Below are 18,673 nucleotides of genomic sequence, written 5' to 3' on the forward strand. Positions count from 1 at the left end.
GAGGTATTGGTCACATAGTTTGTGAAACTGCTCAGTGATTGAGCCAACTTGAGGCCCATGACAATGGAGGGAGCCCATGCTTGATATTGCCTATGTGGACAGGAACCAGAGGCTGTACAAACCAGAGACCTAGGATAGAACTATGCATGACCAAAAATGATTGCATGTGACAGTGTATGTATGTATGAATGTATGTGTGTATGTATGTATGTATGTATGTATGTATGTATGTATGTATGTATGTATTATGTATGTATGTATGTATGTATGCATGTATGTATGCATGTATGTATGTGCATATGTATGGGTATATTTTGTATAATATAATGAAATATCCAAGGGAATGTCTCCTAATGATAATCTGCCATACTCATGTGTAGACTGAAATTTGTAAAATCCAGTCCCTCAGCTGTTTAGACCCAATCACACACAAAGAAAATTAATATTAATTACAAATTGTTTGGCCAGTGGCTCAGGCTTCTTATTGGCTAGCTCTCTCTTAATTATTAACCCATTCTATTAACCTGTGTATCTCCACATGGTCATGGCTTGCCAGTGATGCCTAAGCCTCTTGGTTTCTATCCAGCTACATGACATTGCCATGTGCCCCCCCATCTCCACTCTTCTTCCCAGAATTCTCCTAGTCTGTTATCCCCACTTAAAATTCCTGCCTGGCTACATCCTGCCTTTCCATTGGCTGAAACAGCTTAATTCATCAACTATTAAGAGAAACATATATTCACAGCATACAGAAGGATATCACCTATCATCTCCTCTTTTCTGTCTAAATAAAAAGGAATGTTTTAACTTTAACATAGTAAAATTACATGTAACAAAATAGTTATCAAGGAAGAAGTATAATCAACAATATTCAGCTCACTTTAAAGAAATATTTTACCATCTATCATAACTTTGTGAGTCTAAAGTTTTATATGTAGCATTTTATCATAAGTAAGGGAAACCATAACCATAATAAATGTTTCTCTTCAACTCCATCAAAAAACTTCAGGAGGATGATACATAAACTCTAGAATTGACAGAGATATCTCACTGCCTGGACAGTTACCCTGCAGTGTTGGCAAGTCTATCTTCAGCCCATGGGACATAGTGTCTGGCAGACTTTTAAATGAAGTAGGAGATTTGAAGATCTGTTACGTCTTGTATTGGCAAACTTTATCAGTTGCTTTCTTCTGTAAATCAGGAACCCTGAAGGATCATCCTGTCTCTTGGAAAGCTTACAATCACTTTCCTTGTAACCCACTTGCCCGGTTTGCACAGTGGGCTTACTGTCAGAGTTGGGGCAAGGAGAGTTCTTTGCCCAATAGGTCAGTTATGCCACTTTGAAGGAAAACTCTATAACCAGTTTCTTAGATGCCCATCTTCCTTTCTGACATAATTGGTGCTGCCAGGATCAGTTGTTTCTCATTGTCGAGAAAATCCCTAGTAAATCATTTTAAATGCCAAATTCTGTACGTCTTTGAAATATTTTGAAATATATCTCTATATATCTATAAAACTAATATAAGTTTTGATGTAGGTTACTATCTATAATCTGTATTTAGTTATATATTATATTTTTAAAAGAGCTGCATAAACACAATACGTAAACAAGAATATAAATATACATATAACAAAATTGGCCTGAAGCTTAGTTTCAGAGAGGGAGGAATGAAGATCAAAGGTGTCAGTACCAGGCTGGTGAAAACCGTTTGGGAGGCCAGTACAGGACTGATCCAGACCCCTGAACATGGATGTCAATTAGGAGGCCTCTGCACTCTAGGGGGGGCCCTAGTAGTGGATTAGTATTTTTCCCTGGTGTAAGAAGGGACTTTGATATTAGCTATATATTAATTAATATAACATATATATTATGGAATCAGAATCTAAAATGGATAGGACTAATTAAAATATACAACTTATGCTAATCAACAGTTAACCCACCCATGTATAGAGAACACACATATTGTTTTTGCAGTGTTTTATCTCTTTGAAGGCAAATTGTTTACTATATTAGATAATATTTTCAGTGCTAACAGGCTGCTTCTTTTTGAGCTCATAAATAAAATTTAATTCTTTTGAGGTAAAGTAGGGAAATTTGTTCCTTGCATGGTCTTCAATGCATCAAGTTTTTGTTTATTGTTTTCTAAATCATCACACTATCTCCTTAAACTTTTTCCTATCATTGTAAAGAAGATAAATAGGTGAAAGTATTAGTGTATAATAAATTTCATAAGTAAAAATTTGTCTTTAAAGAAAAAAATAAAATTATGTTATATATTAAAATAAAAGAAGGGACTTTGACAGCCCATCCTACGTGAAAGGGTGAACTCTCGGCCTGGACACATGGGGGAGAGCCTAGGCCCAGCCCAGGAAGATGTGGTGGACTTTGGGGAGCCCCTGTCGAGGACCCTACCCTGCCTGGGGAGTGGAGGGTGAATGGAGTAGGGGCAGGTGGGGGGAGGGAATAAGAGGGGGGATAGGAAGGAAAGGGAGAAGGGATTGACATTCAAAACAAGCTTGTTCTTAATTTGAACTAATAAAAAAATACAAAAATGTTTTCAAATTTAATAGAAAAAGAAATAAAAACTTTAAATTGTTAAAAAAAAACTGTATCAATAAACCAAAACCCATATTAATACAAAGTATTCATTTCTATATCACATTTCTTTGTTTTAGAAAGAGATTGACTGTGATAAGTAACCATTTATAACCAATCTGTTTAACTGAAAAGAAACATTTATAAACAATATGTGGGAATATGGGCTTAGTTCTCTGCAAAGTGCTTTCTGCTATTTGGGGATGCTCTCAATCCCAAGGGGATCCTGAGCAAACCCAGAAACCTGGCCAAATTCTGGCTGTAGTTGTCTGTAGGGTTGCATCATCTCAGCGGTTTTGAATGTTGTGTCATCTGGGCCTTTGCTTCAGGAGGTCTTGCTTGATCAACCCATATTATTCTGTAAGGAATCTACAGCTTTTCATCTTCTGAGAAAAGAAAAACAGAACCTCTTTTCCAAAGAATCATGCCCTTATACTTTAACTTTGTAGTCAAGGCATTTTCAAAATATAGAGGTTGGATTAATCCCAGCAGCATTTATAATCAAATGTCTTTTAGCAGTTGATGCTCCTTTCTCAGCAATACAACAATTCAAAGACAACACAATAACACAGTGTCCAGACATTCTTCTGCATTTTCTATCTTCATGTGACCTTTTATATTTCTCTATGTTTTATTTACGTGTTTTCGTTCTTTGAGATAGGTTTATTCTGTGCATTTTTGGCTGTCTTGGAACTCATTCTGTAGACCAGGCTGGCCTTGAAATCACAGAGATCTGCCTGCCTCTCCCTCCCAAGTGCTGGGATTAAAGGTGTGTGCCACCTCACCTAGGCACACCTATTTCTCACCTATTTCTTTTTTTTTCTTTTTTAAGGACTTTCTCTGTTCTTTTTCTTTTCTCTCACAATACTACCTGTATTTTTAAACACACTGTAATCTGTTGAGAGGAATTTCTTTATCTGAATCAGTCTTTACTGTATATCTTTAACTTTTTCTGACACAAGAATCTTTAATTTGCTAAGAAGCATGGCTAAGATTAAAGCAGAGGTTTTAGCTGCTGGCTCCACCCAGTTAGGCTTTCCAACTTGGCTGGGGTACATTTCCCTCCAGCTCTGGGAGCTGTGTTTACTGCCTCCAATCTTGTCTACACTACTATCAAGTATCTTGTAGCACACTGTCCATAAACCTTTTATTGTCTATATAGGTAAAAGCTAAATCTGCCATGCAACATGCTGTGAGGCTTGGCTACATTCTCTGTGCACTGTAGTGGGAATCTGCCATGTTGAGCTCTAGCCCAACTTCCACAGTATCTTTGCACCATGGCTTGTAAGAGACTGTGAGACTAGGTACCCCACTGAAGCTCTGTTTCTGTGTGTTCATAACCTTTTAAAAGCTTTTGTCAGGTGTTACATGGAAATTCTCACCAAACATTTGGACACAAATTGTGGACGGAAACTTCTGTCCTAGAACTCACTATGCCAAGGGAGATAGAGGTCCAGACATCACTGGTAAACCAAGACCACATGGAGATAGACAGATTAATAGAAATGGGTTAGTAATTAAGAGAGAACTAGCCAATATGAAGCCTGAACCATCAGCCAAACAGTTTATAATTAATATAAGCCTCTGTGTGTTTATTTGGGTCTGAACAGCTGTGAGATCTGGTGGGACAGAAACTTCCGTTCATACCCATAATTTCTAATGATAATCAGATATACTCATAGGTGAGTGTCTAGCCCAATTGTCATCTGAGTGGTGCCATGCAACAGCTGGTGAGGGCAGGTACAATCCAAACAGTAGCTAGGGAAACTCTACAAAAGAAGGGCAGGATGGATTGTAGAAACCAGAGAATTCAAAACACCATGTAAACATGGCCTACAGAATCAACTAAGTAGGGATCATAGGGGCTCACAGAGGCTGAAGCAACAATTGTGGACCCTGTATGGGTGTGAGTTAGGTCTGCTACATATATGTTATGGTTGGGTAGCTTTGTGTTCTTATAGGAATCATCACAGTGAGAGTGGGCACTCTCCCTGACTCTTTTGTCTGCCTTGGGGACTGTTTTCCTCCAACTGAATTGCCTCTTCCAACATTGGTATGAGGTTTTGTGCCTAGTCTCATTGTAAGTTGGTATGCCTTGTTCAGTTGGTATCTCTGAAGGGGCTACACTGTTTTTTAAGGGAAACAGAGGAAAAGTGGATCTCAGGGAAGAAGTAAGTTGGGAGGGACTGGGAGAGTGGAGGGAGGGGAAGCTTCAGTTGGGATCTCATGTATAAGATAAGATACTTTTAAAAAGTTTCTACTGTTGTGTCTCAATGTCACTCATATTTACTGTTATAATGTCTAATCATTAATCAATCACTTAGTGTGCTTTTGTTCATAATCTTTAACGCTGTTGTTTTCACTTTTATAAAATCAATTATATCGATTTAAAAGTTTAATAATTTTTCAACTTTTTGAAAATATGAAATTTCATGGTCTCTTTTCATTGTTCTTAGTCCTGCGTTAAATGAGGACATTTTCAGACAAGCATATTAAGTACATTGATTATATTCCTACCCATAATTCCCTAATTTCCTTTTGAATACATAGTTTTCCTGTACACATTTGTATTCACCCAGATGGATGATAGAAGAAAGGGGCAGGCTTGAAATGTCAGAACTGGAAAGGCCTAATTATGACTGGCTCTCCTGCTCCCGTGGAAAGGGTGGAAAGTATAAGCAAAAACAATATTATAGAACCCAAACATGAAATTGCTAATTAAAGGCAATATTCTGGATGTACTTGATAGGAGTGAAACAAGTTTATTCTTGGATCTAACACCAAAGACAATGATAGAAGGTAGCTCTTTTGCCCCATTAAATACAGTATTTTAGAAAGTCATATATATGAAATGGTTGGTAGAATATTGGGAGTTGGGCCTTGAGGAAGTATGCTGGACAGTGTTGTTTTGTTCAAGTTTTCTATCTCCATTTATAGGTTCTGGTTGGAAGATGCAAGTGCTCTTGAATTTCTGGTTCATGTTCCAGGAAGTCTTTACACAAACATAACACTGTCCTTCAAGATAAACCTCAGAGACATGTATTTTTTTGTGTCAATAAGGAATGTATGATATAACTTCTGTATGATTTCTATCGAAATTAGATCATGACAGTTGGGCTGGTGGGAGAAAGAGAAGCAATTCTTCCTTATTGACCTGTCTTCTTAGTGCTAACTACACACTTGTTGCAGTGTCAGAATAGTACTTATAATTCACAAGTGCCCTAGTAATATTTTTCAAGAGAGAGCTGGAAAAGAGGGAGAAATGATGAAAGTGACTTTAATCAAAGTAGATGTCAAAAATTTAAAAACGTTTAATCTGTACTGATTTGCACATTGGATATATCCTAATAAATCTGTTAAAATTTTGAAATAAAATACTTTATCTGATGGAATCTCAAGGTCAACACATTTTCTGCTTGTTAGAGTCTAAAGAATGACACTCAGCAGTATACATATTCATTTATGTAGGTTTAGACGTTTTGTATCAGAAAATGACATACTTGTAAAAGGTCAGGGAAGCAACTCTGTAATTTAAACTAGGAAGTCAGTTGCCACTGTTGCAGTAGAGAAGGGGTTTGTGTTTTGCTTCCTCATATGCCTGTATTACTGTGAGCGCCATTAGTGCTATCCCAACATTGACAGTAATAGTCAGCTTCATCTCCAGCCTGGGCTTTGCTGATGGTCAGGGTGGCCATGTTCCCTGAGTTGGAGCCAGAAAATTGGTCTGGGATGCCAGAGGGACGATTACTATCTCTATATATGACCATCACAGGAGCCTGGCCTGTCTTCTGCTGGTACCAGTGAACAGACTTATCTGAGAGTTTATCTCCAGAGCAGGTGATTGTGGCCGTTTGACCAAGGGCCACTGATACTAAGGGAGGTTGAGTCAGTGTATATAAGGCCATGGAACCTGCAAATGAAAAGAGAAGGCTGCTGAGAATATTGAACAATGCCCTTTCTAGGGCCAACTAACACTGCCAGAACAGCGCTCTGGGTTCAGGGCTGGGCAGTAGTGTCCTGTGAAGGTTGAAACATCAGAGTGAGTCTGGGTAGGTCACCTGTGCAGAAAGAGAGGAAAGGGAACAGGAGGAAAAGCCAGGCCATGGTCCAGATGCCACAGAGTTCTGAGTCTTGAGATTCATAGCACAGCAAGGCTATATGTGCTTTTATTCTCTCTTAAACCTTTTGGGGTAATGAATGTTTTGTGGCTATGCAAATTTACTCTCTTTCTTGCGTATGGATGCCTATGAGGAGAAAACACTCCAAAACTGTGTTTCAGAAACTGATGAGGAGGGGTGGAGCTCTAACTCATTTAAGAGTCCTTTGGCTCAGAAATTTCCCCTAAGCACCTTTGGTCTCTGATCACAGTAACCCTACAGGTAGTCTCCTAACCCTGATAATCTGTGCTTAGCAAGGGTGTGTACCTTTTGTTACCTTGTCAATGGTGTATACTTGGTCTTGTTGTAAGACCACTACTGATATTAGACTCAGCTGAAGGAATAGTTGGACCTCCTGTCACCTTCATTTTCCTTCCTCTCTTTAGGTCACCAAACTATCCTTGTGATTCATTCTTGTCACTCCAAAATGTAGTCCTCTGCTATTAGACTTTTGTTAAATATATAACTGTGTGATATTGGTTTTTTATACAATCATTTGCTTTTGTGGTGTCATCAGAAGTCCACTGTCATTTCTGACTCCATTCTTCTTAGGAGACTAGCATCCAGCTTCAGGAATTAATTTGAGAACTTCACAACAATAACTTTGAACATCTTGTTAAACTTACCTGAAACAAGGCTTTCTTGGAAACACATTTTAGTTCTTGTGTGTATGAAAGACATAGGATCAAGGTTGCACTAAGTTGAGCTCTGGGAGGTTATCAGTCAGGGGTCCCACCAGGAATAATGTTAACACTGAGCCTATACAGAAGTGCTCTGAGTCAGGAAAGTGTCCAGTTCATTCACAGTATTTCCAAAGAACACTGAATTCTTCAAGGGACAAACCCTTGGTTGACACCTTCTCTCATTTAGACTGTACCAGAGTCCAGGTGCTTCAGTCTGATGGCAAATCTGCCTCTAGGAAAAAGAGGAAGCTAAAGCCCATGAGTATACATCTGTGGGAGTTCCCCAGAGATAGGTGATGGCTTGACAACCATTACAACTGTCAACCACATTGAGGAGACCCATATCCTGAGTGCAAGACATAGACACTGAGGGTCAGTTCTCCCACAATGAATTTCACACTGGACTCAGAGTGCTTTTCCCAATGATTGTCAGCCATGATATAGCATCAGACGATCATGCCTTGAATTCTATTATGCCAGAGTATTTCCTGGGTGAGTCCCTCACTATGTATGGATTCTTCCTATGTCTTGGAGTGATACTATTATGTGATTCTCAGAATCTCATCACTGGCAGTACAAAAACTGTCCCTTGACAATTTCAGAATCCCCAGCCTAGCATCACTTTCTCAACTCTCTCTTATCTCCCACTTGGCTGCTCCTGGATGCTACTCTTCTGCCCTCTGCTGGTGAAAGAGTCTAAAAAGAGGAGCATTTTTTTTCACTTTTTAGACAACCCCAAAGTCCTTTTAAAGTGAACATGTGCAGTGCAGGGATCCTGCCTTACTCTGTGTTTGCATCACATGCTCCAACAACCCATGGATAGCAGAGAGAACTGGTGACTCTGCTGTGTAGGGAAGCAGAAAGAGTCTGTTCCTATAAGCAATTCTGAGGATTAAATTCATGCTCATATATATATATATATATATATATATATATATATATATATGTCTACATGTGTATCTTTGTATGTTTTTGCATATTGTATATTTACAGCACAACTGAGGGTCACATAAAAATGTTATTTCAGGACACAGGCAGAATACCTGAGCAGAGTGAGGAGGAACTCACCTAGAAAATCCCGAGGCATAGTATATTAGTGAAATAAATTATATATTACTCTAAACATTTTTGAGAAATTCATAAATGAGCTCTGCATTTGAACATCTCCCTTTCTGTTCCAGCTAATTACTCACATATTCCTATTCCCAAACTCATTATTTCTACATTATTATTGTTATATATATATATATATATATATATATATGCACCTACATACAAATAATCCCTTCAATCCATTGACTGTAATAATCATACGGCATTTATTTGTAGCATGTAAAATAAAAGACCCAAAAATAGATATTGGGGCTCAAGCTTCAAGCTTAAGATCAGAGAAACAAAGCAGCCAACCACTATCTCTTACCTATAACTATGTTCAGGCCAAAGGGGTGATCCATCAGACTGCTCCTGACTTCACTGTTCCTCAGATTCACTCAGACTGCAATGATAGCCTCAATGTGGCTAGAGACTCCTGAGAATGACTACTGAAGACCCTGCTTCTATTGTTTATATTTCTCGAGTGCTGGGATTAAAGGTGTGAGTGCTGTTACTTTTATACTGATTCAAACTCATGTAGCCCTGGGTGGCCTTGAACTCAGATCCATCTCCCTTTGTTTCCTGAGTCCTTGGATTAATGATGTGTACCACCATTGCCTGATCTCTATAGATGAGGCTTTGCTTTCTGAATCCTCAAGCAAGCTTTAATATATATATATTAAAGATATATACATCTTTATTTTTATTTTGAGTGAAACAGTGTATCAGTCTTTCTTATCTTCATGGATTTTGTATTAATTGAATTTATTCATTTATTTTATATCCTCTCTACAGTTTCCCCTCCCTCCTCTCTTCCCATTGCCTTTCCCCCACCTCCTCTCTGACTTAATTTTGGAGTTTGAGACATGGTTTCCTTGTGTAGCACTGGCTGACCTGGAATTTTCTCCATAGACCAGGGTAGACTTGAACTCAGATATATACCTGCTTTTGAGTCCCAAGTGATGTGATTAAAGGAATGTGTCAACAGCACCCTTAAGTGTAGATACCTCAAACAGTCAATTTTTCTGCATCAGATTTCTGAATGCTGGGATATCAGGCAGGCAATACCATGCAGTATGTAACATATTAAATTAATTAATTGTCTTTTGGTCAAACATTGGAGATGATGGACAAAATTAGCTCATTTGCAAACAGCAAAGAAGTTAAGAGCATTAAAATGCAATGGAAATTTATGTATTTAAAAACTACTGTGGAGCTACCCTACCCAGGAAGTGTAGCTGGGTTGTTAGAGGTGAAATTGGATGTTTTTGTCACCAATGCTAAGGTTTTGCTGACACCATAATCGTTTCATCATCTGTCTTCACTATTTTTATTGCTGTTGTTATTTGATCACACACCATCCTATATTCTTCCAAAGGAATTCAAATCTAGTCTGGCACCATTTTGATGAAATTGGAGATCCCTGTTTGCTTGGATTTCCATGGGAAAAGGCAGGAGGTTTCAAGACCAGAGGCATCCATCAAGATCCACCAGTTCTGTCTTAAGTAAATAGAATATTTAATCCTTTATGTAGTAATCATCACAAAATTCAGTTTACTAGGGTCAGTGTTAAGCTCCTTATACTACAACAGATAATGACGAAAATTTGACTCTTTTACAAAAATGAGGAAAAGCTGGTTCATTATAAGAATGCACATAGGTATCCTGGATTTAAGTCTGAGATTTCTAGCACATAGCATGACAAGGGTGACTGCTTTGCAACACATAACATCCACTTCACTGCATAGCCATCATGGGGATCAGAATTCAGCATTAAAATAATGGACTCTTTGGATGTGATTCCTGGTGGAAGCTGGATACCCTGTGAGGCTGGGCAAGCTTTGCCTTGACCCTGTTGCTTTCCTCTCCCTTCCATCCTCCCATGCCTCCCATCAACCCCACTCTCACCCTCCACCCCATTGCATTCTCCAGGGAGAGTGAGGACTTCCATGGGGAATCGTTAATGTCTGTCACATCATTTGGGGCAGGGCATAGACCCTCCCCAATGGATTTAGGCTCAGAGAGTATCCCTCCATGGAGGAATGGGCTCTCAAACTCCATTCATGCACTAGGAATAAGTATTGGTTCCTCTGCAAGAGGCCCCATAGACTTTCCAGGCCTCCTAACTGTCACCCACGTTCAGGAGGCCTGGTTCGGTCCTGTGCTTGTTCCCTAGCTGTCTTGCTGGGGTCCATGAGCTCCCACTTGCTCAAGTCAGCTGTTTCTGTGGGTTTCCCCAGCTTGCTCTTGACCCCTTGGCTCATCACTCCTCCATCTCTATAACTGGATTCAAGGAGTTTGGCTCAGTGCTTAGCTGTGGATTTCCTCTTCTGCTTCCTTCAGCTGCTGGATGAAGGCTCTAGGATGGCATTTAATGTAGTCATCAATCTTAGTATAGGGGAAGGGCATTTAAGGTATTGCTTAGATTATTAGTTAGGGTCATCTTTTTTGATTTCCAGACATTTCCCTAGTGCCTGATTTCTCTTTAAAATTATAATGGCTCCCTCAATTAAGGAATCTCTTTTCTTGCTCTCCTCTATTCATCCCCCGACCCAATCTTCCTGATGCCTCACGGTCTCCCTTTCCCTCCCCTTCTCTGTTATGATAAATCTTTCTGCCAAAAGCTGCCTGAGCCCCACTGCCACGTGTGAGCTTTACGCCAGCTGCCTGTCTGAGTTAGGCCCAAATGAATACACAGAAACTTGTATTAGGTACAATGTTGCTTGGCCAATGACTAGGATTCTCATCTGTTAGCTTAGTCTTAACTATCATAAATCTATATATTTTATAAGACTTATCTTATTGGACGCCTTATTGGCCTCCCTCCTTGTAGGTGGATCATATTGTTCCACTGGAGTAGGTGAATGGGAAAGAGCGCCCTTCCTGTTTCTCCTTCGCTTAAATATGAGTCTCCTTGCTATGTCACTTCCTGCCTGGATCATCACTTCTCTACTACATTTCCCAGAATCCTCCCTGACTTCCAGTCCTGTCTAACTTGCTGTCTCATTGGCCAAACAGTATTTTATTCAACAATCAATAAGATAAACATACAAAGAAGTACATTCCCCATCACTTCTCCCCTCATTTTCTCCTACCTCCCCCTCCATCTTCTTCACCCTTTTAAATTATTCAGGCGCTCTCGTTACTTTCCCCTTCCCAGGGGGACTATGCATGTCTCTCTTAGAGCCCTCCTTGTTTCTTAGAGAATCTGAGATTTTAATGGTTGTCACATCAGAAAGTTCAGGACACTGGAGGGGTCATTGTCAGGGTTCCACCTAATCAATATCATCACCTGCAGTAATCACAATGTCAATGCCAACCTTGGAGTCCTGTTATAGCTAAGCAAGGTGTCAAATCCCTGGCTGGTCTTATGTAAATGAGCAATACTAAGAAGTGACAGGGAGTGTCCAGACCATGCTGCAGACACCCCAGCTTGTGCCCACACATGGGTACTGCTCCCTGTTCTCTGTCATCCACCCAACATTATAGGGCCCTGACATTACGTGGCTCCACAGAAGCCAAGGGGGTCCAGCCCAGAGAATGTTAGGGAGGTGTTGCTTATTCCAACCCCATTCACAACCTCCTGTTATCCTCAGAAGGAGAGAGAGGCCACTCAATTTCTCACTCCTGCCTCACTCCATCTTGCTCAATATAAAATGTCCGGGTTCCATTTCCTGAATATACTTGTTCAGCAGAACTCTAGGCCACGATGACTTTGTCACAGATAGAATATAATTATGATTACAAAATAAATATGAAAACATAATTTTCACATAAAGAATAATCACAAGATTTCATGCTTTTCTGCTTAGTCTTCACTCAAAATCACTTTTCCAGTTTTGTCTAATATAGACTGTTTAACAAGCTCTAAAATAACAGAATGAATGACTTAAAACCAGTCATTATTAAAATTAATATTTAAATGTTAATTTTTCACACTTATCTACAGATTACTGTAAAAAGGAGGAGATGTCATTACTTGGGTTATAAATGCTCTGTAGCCTTGTGAGAGGTTTGGGAATGTAAAGTCATATGTGGCCAGGAGATGCTTCTGAAATGGTATCAGGGTTTCTCATTTAAGACTGGGTACTTCTGAGTCCTCCTGAGAGATCCTATTGACTATTTATAAAAAGTTACAGGGTCCCCTGGGGCCTAATGTAAATAGCTTTGCACCAGATTCCTGTTAGTTATTCCTGGCCACCGATGTTAGCCTTTTCTTTTAGCCCATCTCTAATTACATGTGACTTCACTGGCCCACACATCCTTTCTCTACCAGGGACCATAGCTGCCTCCTAGGCTGGAACTTAGGATGATATCTTTACTCTCCTTCCTATTGTCCATTCCATTGTCTCAAGACTTATCCTTAGTTCTATTGCAACAAGCCTGTTGAGCCCATCCTCCAGGCAACCAGCATCACGTTGAGACTCAGCCATTTGCTGTGGACAAACAGAAGCCCTAGTTATATGCAGATGTCCCTTTGAGCCATTTTTTAGTTCATCTCCATTTCTTTGTGACTTTCCCTTGACTGGAAGAACAACTCACCAACAGGGAACCCTAAACTAACAAACTTGTTGGAACTCACAGACCCCACAGCTGCCACATTTGTTTAGGACTGATATTGTGTAGCAGCTACAAAGAACAGAACACCCACCCAACATAGATGAGACCAGATATCTACACCAAGAAACACTTCAACCATCAGAATTCCTGATGCCCAGATCCAAACATAAAAACACAAACATGAACAACCAACACAATATGCTTCCTACAGAAGCCAGGCTTACTATTGTGTTAGGGCCTAAAATATCAATTTAGCTGAAGCACAAGACAAGGACTTGAAACTAACAATTGTGACTATGTCTAAAAGCCCTAAAAAGGACAGGAATAAATGCTTTAATGAAGATGTGAAAACACACAGGTGAATAAAATAATTAAAGCAACTCCAGATATGAAGGGAGTCTTTAACAAGGAAATAGAATCACTAATGAAAATCCAAACTGGAAAGAAATTGGAAGTTAGAAACTCAGAATGTTTACAAAACCTCAGAGATAAGCTTCAACAATGAAAGACAAAATTTCAGGTTTTGAAAAAAGATAGAAGAAACAAACAGGTCTGCCAAAGAAAATGTTAAATACACATAAAAAATCCATGTCATTAAAATACAAGTCATATGGGACACAAACCTATGAATAAAGCCAAAGTATTCTAGTTCAAAGCAACAGAAAACACAAATTACTTTAGAGAGGATAATGGGCATCAAAGAAACTCATTATGGAATTTGTCTTCAACATTTCAGGGATAGCCATTTGGACAAGAGACTGTTCTTGCCTGAAATGGTTGACAGCAAGCTGTCCAAAATGGACAAGCATGTTACAAAGAAAAGTGACTGCTGGACTTGCCAAGGGACAGGATAGTCCTTCAATGTTCTTGATTCATCAAAAAGTCTGCCAGACATTCTGTGCATATAGGCTAAAGAGGGATGCTCTAATGTTACAGAGGAACTTTGAGTGACTGTCCAGGCAGTGAGATGTCTCTTTCAATGCTAGAGTTTATATATTATCCTTCTGGGGTCTTTGATGGAGTTGAAGACAGATAACTATGGTTATGGTTTTTCTTAGTTATGATCAAAGATAAGTTGTATATAAAACTTTAGACTCACAAAAATAAGATATATGATAGACTATTTTCTTTAAATGTTGCCAAATGTAAATGGACTACTGTTAGCTATAGTTCTTGTTTGATAACTGTTTTGTTATATATAATTTTACTATGTTAAAGTTAAAACCTTCCTTTTTATTTAGACAGAAAAGAGGATATGATTGGGGATGTCCTTTTATATGCTGTGAATACATGTTCCTCTTATTGGTTGATGAATAAAGCTGTTACAGCCAATGGAAAGGCAGGATGTAGCCAGGCAGGAAGCATAGGCAAGGCTACTAGACTAGGAGAATTTTGGGAAGAGGAACACATAGTGTGAGTCAAGGGAGAGATGCAGTGTAGCTATGGGGAAGCTAGGAAATCTGGGCATTCTCCAGTAAGCTAAGACCATGTGCAGATATGTAGATTAATAGATGTAGGCTAATAATTTAGAGACAGCTAAACAATAAGAAGCCTCAGCCATCAGCCAAAGAATTTATTGTTAATATAAGCCTCTGTGTGTTTATTTGGGACTAAATGCTTGTGGGACCAGGCAGGACAGAAACTTCTGTCTATTACCAATAATACAAAACTGCAAAAATGAAACAAGAAGTCAACAAAGAAACAAATGAAAAACAATCAAAAACCCTTGAGGTGTATTTTGTGTTGGCAAAATCTTCCTTGACAATGTCATGCACTGGAATGTGGTTGGTATATACAGTGACACCTGTGGGCAAAAGTAGATTCCATCTAACATTTTCTACTACCTTCTTGGTTACAATTGGGACCCCTTGCCCACTACATCTCATCTGGGACCCTGTATGCATCAGTTTTGTTGAATTAGGAAAACACAATTTCCTTGGAGTCAGTCATCACTTCTATCCATTATCACTAGGAGTCTAACCTAGGAGATTTCATGAGTGGACTGAGGGCAGGTGGGGATGGAAACATGAGTGATTATAAGGCTATACTGAATGTAAATGGGAGCCAATTCATACAAAGATTTGAAAGATATTAAGAAGCAGTTGTTTCTTATGGCATGCATTCACCATATTTGAGGGCTACAAGATATAGAATAACTCCAAATGACTGGCTTCAATTAATCTTAGCAGTTCTAGAACTTGGTCTACAGCTGCAGTGGAAGTCATATGTGAGGAAAGATGCCAAAGCTCATGAACATCAAGGCAGAATAAAAGGTAAGTGAGGCTCCCAAGATCAAATTTTTGGTGAGGGTCATTATGCTGATTCAGATACTCAAGCTTCATATACTGAACACATCTTGCCTCTATGCTGCACATCAGCCATGAAAGCTTGGAATAAGATTCAAGATCCAGGGAAAAGATTTGAGTTGTATATTAAGGTTATACAAGACACAAAAGAACCCTTTAGTAACTTTTTGCTATGATTGACCAAAGTCAGACAAATAGGGAGAGCATATCCAGAAGCTAGATGAGTACTCATTGAAACTCTGGCCTTTGAAAATGGTAATTTGGGACTCAAAATGTGCTTGGGCCCTTAAAGATCAGATAAACACCAATGGATGAATGGATCCTGCACACAGCCAATGTTGAGTATTTTTCCTATAATACTGAGGCTTGAGAAGAAGAAGAGATCCCCAAAGATATGAGGAGACATCAAAGTACCAAAATGCTTTAATTATGGTAGAATAGGCCATCTGCAGAAAAATTATAGACAAGTCATTCCTAGACATAATGTGTCTTCTGGGATTAATCCAAATAGAAAGTCCCAGCCTTCAGGATTAAGAAGATGTGACAAAGGTCAACATTGGACCAGTGAATGTTGATCAACAAGAGATAAATGGGGCAACACTTTACCATTGGTAAACTCCTTGGGGTACTCTTGAAGGCCCCCATGTTGAATGTGGCCCACTCATTTCCAGTAACTGTGGAGGAAAATCCTCCCCAGAACAATCAGGAAAACCAATGCCTATTATTAAAATTCATACTGCTCTGGATGATAAAACAGCTTAGGAGGATGAATCAAAAATTTGCAGAGGAAATCAAAACCATGTATTTTGGCAGACCTCTATAAATGACCAAATACCAAATTAAGAGTACAGATAAATAATATCATACTCTAAGGATTACTGGGCCCAGGTGTGGATGTTACCATTATAACTCCAGAATCGTGGCATCCAAGTTGGCCTCTTCAGGAGGTAGATGTTCAATTTTTAGGGATTGGAACCCTGTCTCAGGTAAAACAAAGCACAAGATGGGTTGAATGTATAGGGCCAGTAGGACAAAGAGGAAGACTGAAGCCATGTGTTGCTAATATAGCAATTGTCTATAGGGCCATGTTCTGTTGTGGCAATAGAATACCAGATTAATATTCCTCCAGTACCATAAAAGAACCATAAACAAACTCATGTTTACGGAAAAAGCATTATAAGCCATGATATAAAACAGACATTGAAAATCCAGGATGTAGAAAAACAGAATACAACAAGTGCTGATCTCACAGAAGAACCAAAAGCCCTACCCATAAATTGGCTAACTAATGATCCTGTCTAGGTGGGGCAATGACCTATGAGTCCTGAGAAGCCAGAGGTTCTAGAGAAGCAGGTTTAAGAACAACTAAATGCTGGACATATTGAAGAATCTACCATCCCTTGGAATTCTCCCATATTTGTTATTAAAAAGAAATATGGAAAATGGAGAATGCTTATCGACCTGAGAGACATTAATAAAGTAATTCAGCCAGTGGGCTCTCTATAGCCTGGAATACCTTTGTTTTCTCTGATACCTAAAAATTAATGATTATAGTTATTGACTTAAAAGACTTTCTTCACTATATCTTTACAAGAAAAAAGATAAGGAAAATATGCCTTCATGGTACCTAATTACAATAATGCTCAGCAAGTCAAGAGATATAAATGGAAAGTCCTTCTGGAAGGAATGTTAAATAGCCCCATCTTGTTTTAATATTTTGTGGAAAAATCATTAGTAGCAATTCTTATAGTTTCTAAATCGATAATTTACCATTTTACGGATGATGTTTTATTGGCTGGTTCTAAGGCAGAGATGTTACAAATAATGTTAGAGGAAATAAAGTTTCACCTTGCTGGAGATTACAATTTGCTCCTGAAAAAGTACAGGGAGAAGAGTCTATTAATTATGGGATACAAAATAAGTCTACAGAAAGGTAGACCACAAAAAGTACAGATCAGGAAAGATCAGTTTCAGACTCCTAATGATCTTCAAGAATTTCTAGAAGAGATTTCCCAACTGCAATTATTGGTGTAGAAGCACACTATACAAACTTTTGAAAAAGACCCTAAAATGTGACAAAGACTTAACTATTCCCACAATATTATTACCTGAAGCTGAAAAGGAATTGTCATGGGTAGAAAAGAGAATACAAGAAGCAAATAGGGATCGTGTGTATCCAAAGCTCAATTGCATTCTGGTTATATTACCATCTGGGGAATGTCCTCCCGGGATTTTGATGAAGATGGGAGATATTATATTGGAATGGATATTTCTAACACATAAACAGAATGAAAAATTAAAAACATATATATATATATATATAAAATATTTCTCATTTGATTTTAAAAGGGAAATTAAGATTTTGTCAACTGAAGGAATGGACCTGGCAGAAATTATAGTACCTTTAACTAATGAGGAAATTTCCTCCTTATGGAAAATGAATATTGGCAAGTACTTTACAGTAATTTTGGGGGAAAGATTAACAACAATTATCCCAAAAGTTCGAGAATAAAATTCCTTAAAAAATACTATTTGGATCCTTCCATGCATTGTAGGGAAAACACCAATCTTTGAAGTCACCACATTCTACACTGATGCAACCAAATAAGGTAAGGCAGGAACTAAATCAGGAGATATAAATAAAGTAGTTCAAAGCCTTTATAATTGTGCAAAAGACATAATTGCATGCTATTCTCATGGTACTTACGGATTTTATGATACCTCTCAATATAGTTACCGACTTTCAAAATGCAGAGAGCTGTCTTTCACATTGCAACTGCTGAATTTACTCCTGATGATACAGAATTAATTTTGTTATTTATACAATTACAAGAAATAATCAGCAATAGGAATCATCCTATATACATAACACACAACAGGTCTCATAAAGTTCTGCCAGGTGTCCTAGTACAAGGTAATGATGAAATTAATTGATAAATAATAAGCAGTGTGCCTGACACAAATGGATGTGTTTCAGTTTGCAGAATTTGGAAAATTAAAATATGTACACAATAGGAGTGACCCATTTATAGGATTTCAATGTTCAACTGCTCTGAGCTCTGAAAGGGCTGATTTTCTAATTGGACACCTAATTAGAAATAATGGCTATTATGTGTGTACCTGCACAAGTAAAAACTGACAATGCTCCAACATATGTCTCTAGTAAATTAAAACAGTTTTTTAAACATTATAACATAAAGTGTATTACAAGGAGTTGTTGAGAGACCACACCTTAAAAGAAACGCTCTATACATAGGCAGGGGGAACAAAGATCCCCCA

General features: G+C 38.5%; 1 gene segment (V, D, J or C); it reads right to left on the minus strand.

Annotated features, from left to right (window-relative positions):
• Nucleotides 1-6,186: 6,186 nt before the first annotated feature.
• LOC118238722 lies at nucleotides 6,187-6,700 on the minus strand. The segment is given in 2 exon segments: nucleotides 6,187-6,506; nucleotides 6,655-6,700. Coding segments are annotated over 2 exon segments (366 nt in total).
• Between the last annotated feature and the right edge of the window lie 11,973 nt (nucleotides 6,701-18,673).

The sequence above is a fragment of the Cricetulus griseus genome, chromosome 4 (assembly GCF_003668045.3).
Source record: "Cricetulus griseus strain 17A/GY chromosome 4, alternate assembly CriGri-PICRH-1.0, whole genome shotgun sequence".
In the NCBI taxonomy this organism is placed as follows: domain Eukaryota; kingdom Metazoa; phylum Chordata; class Mammalia; order Rodentia; family Cricetidae; genus Cricetulus; species Cricetulus griseus.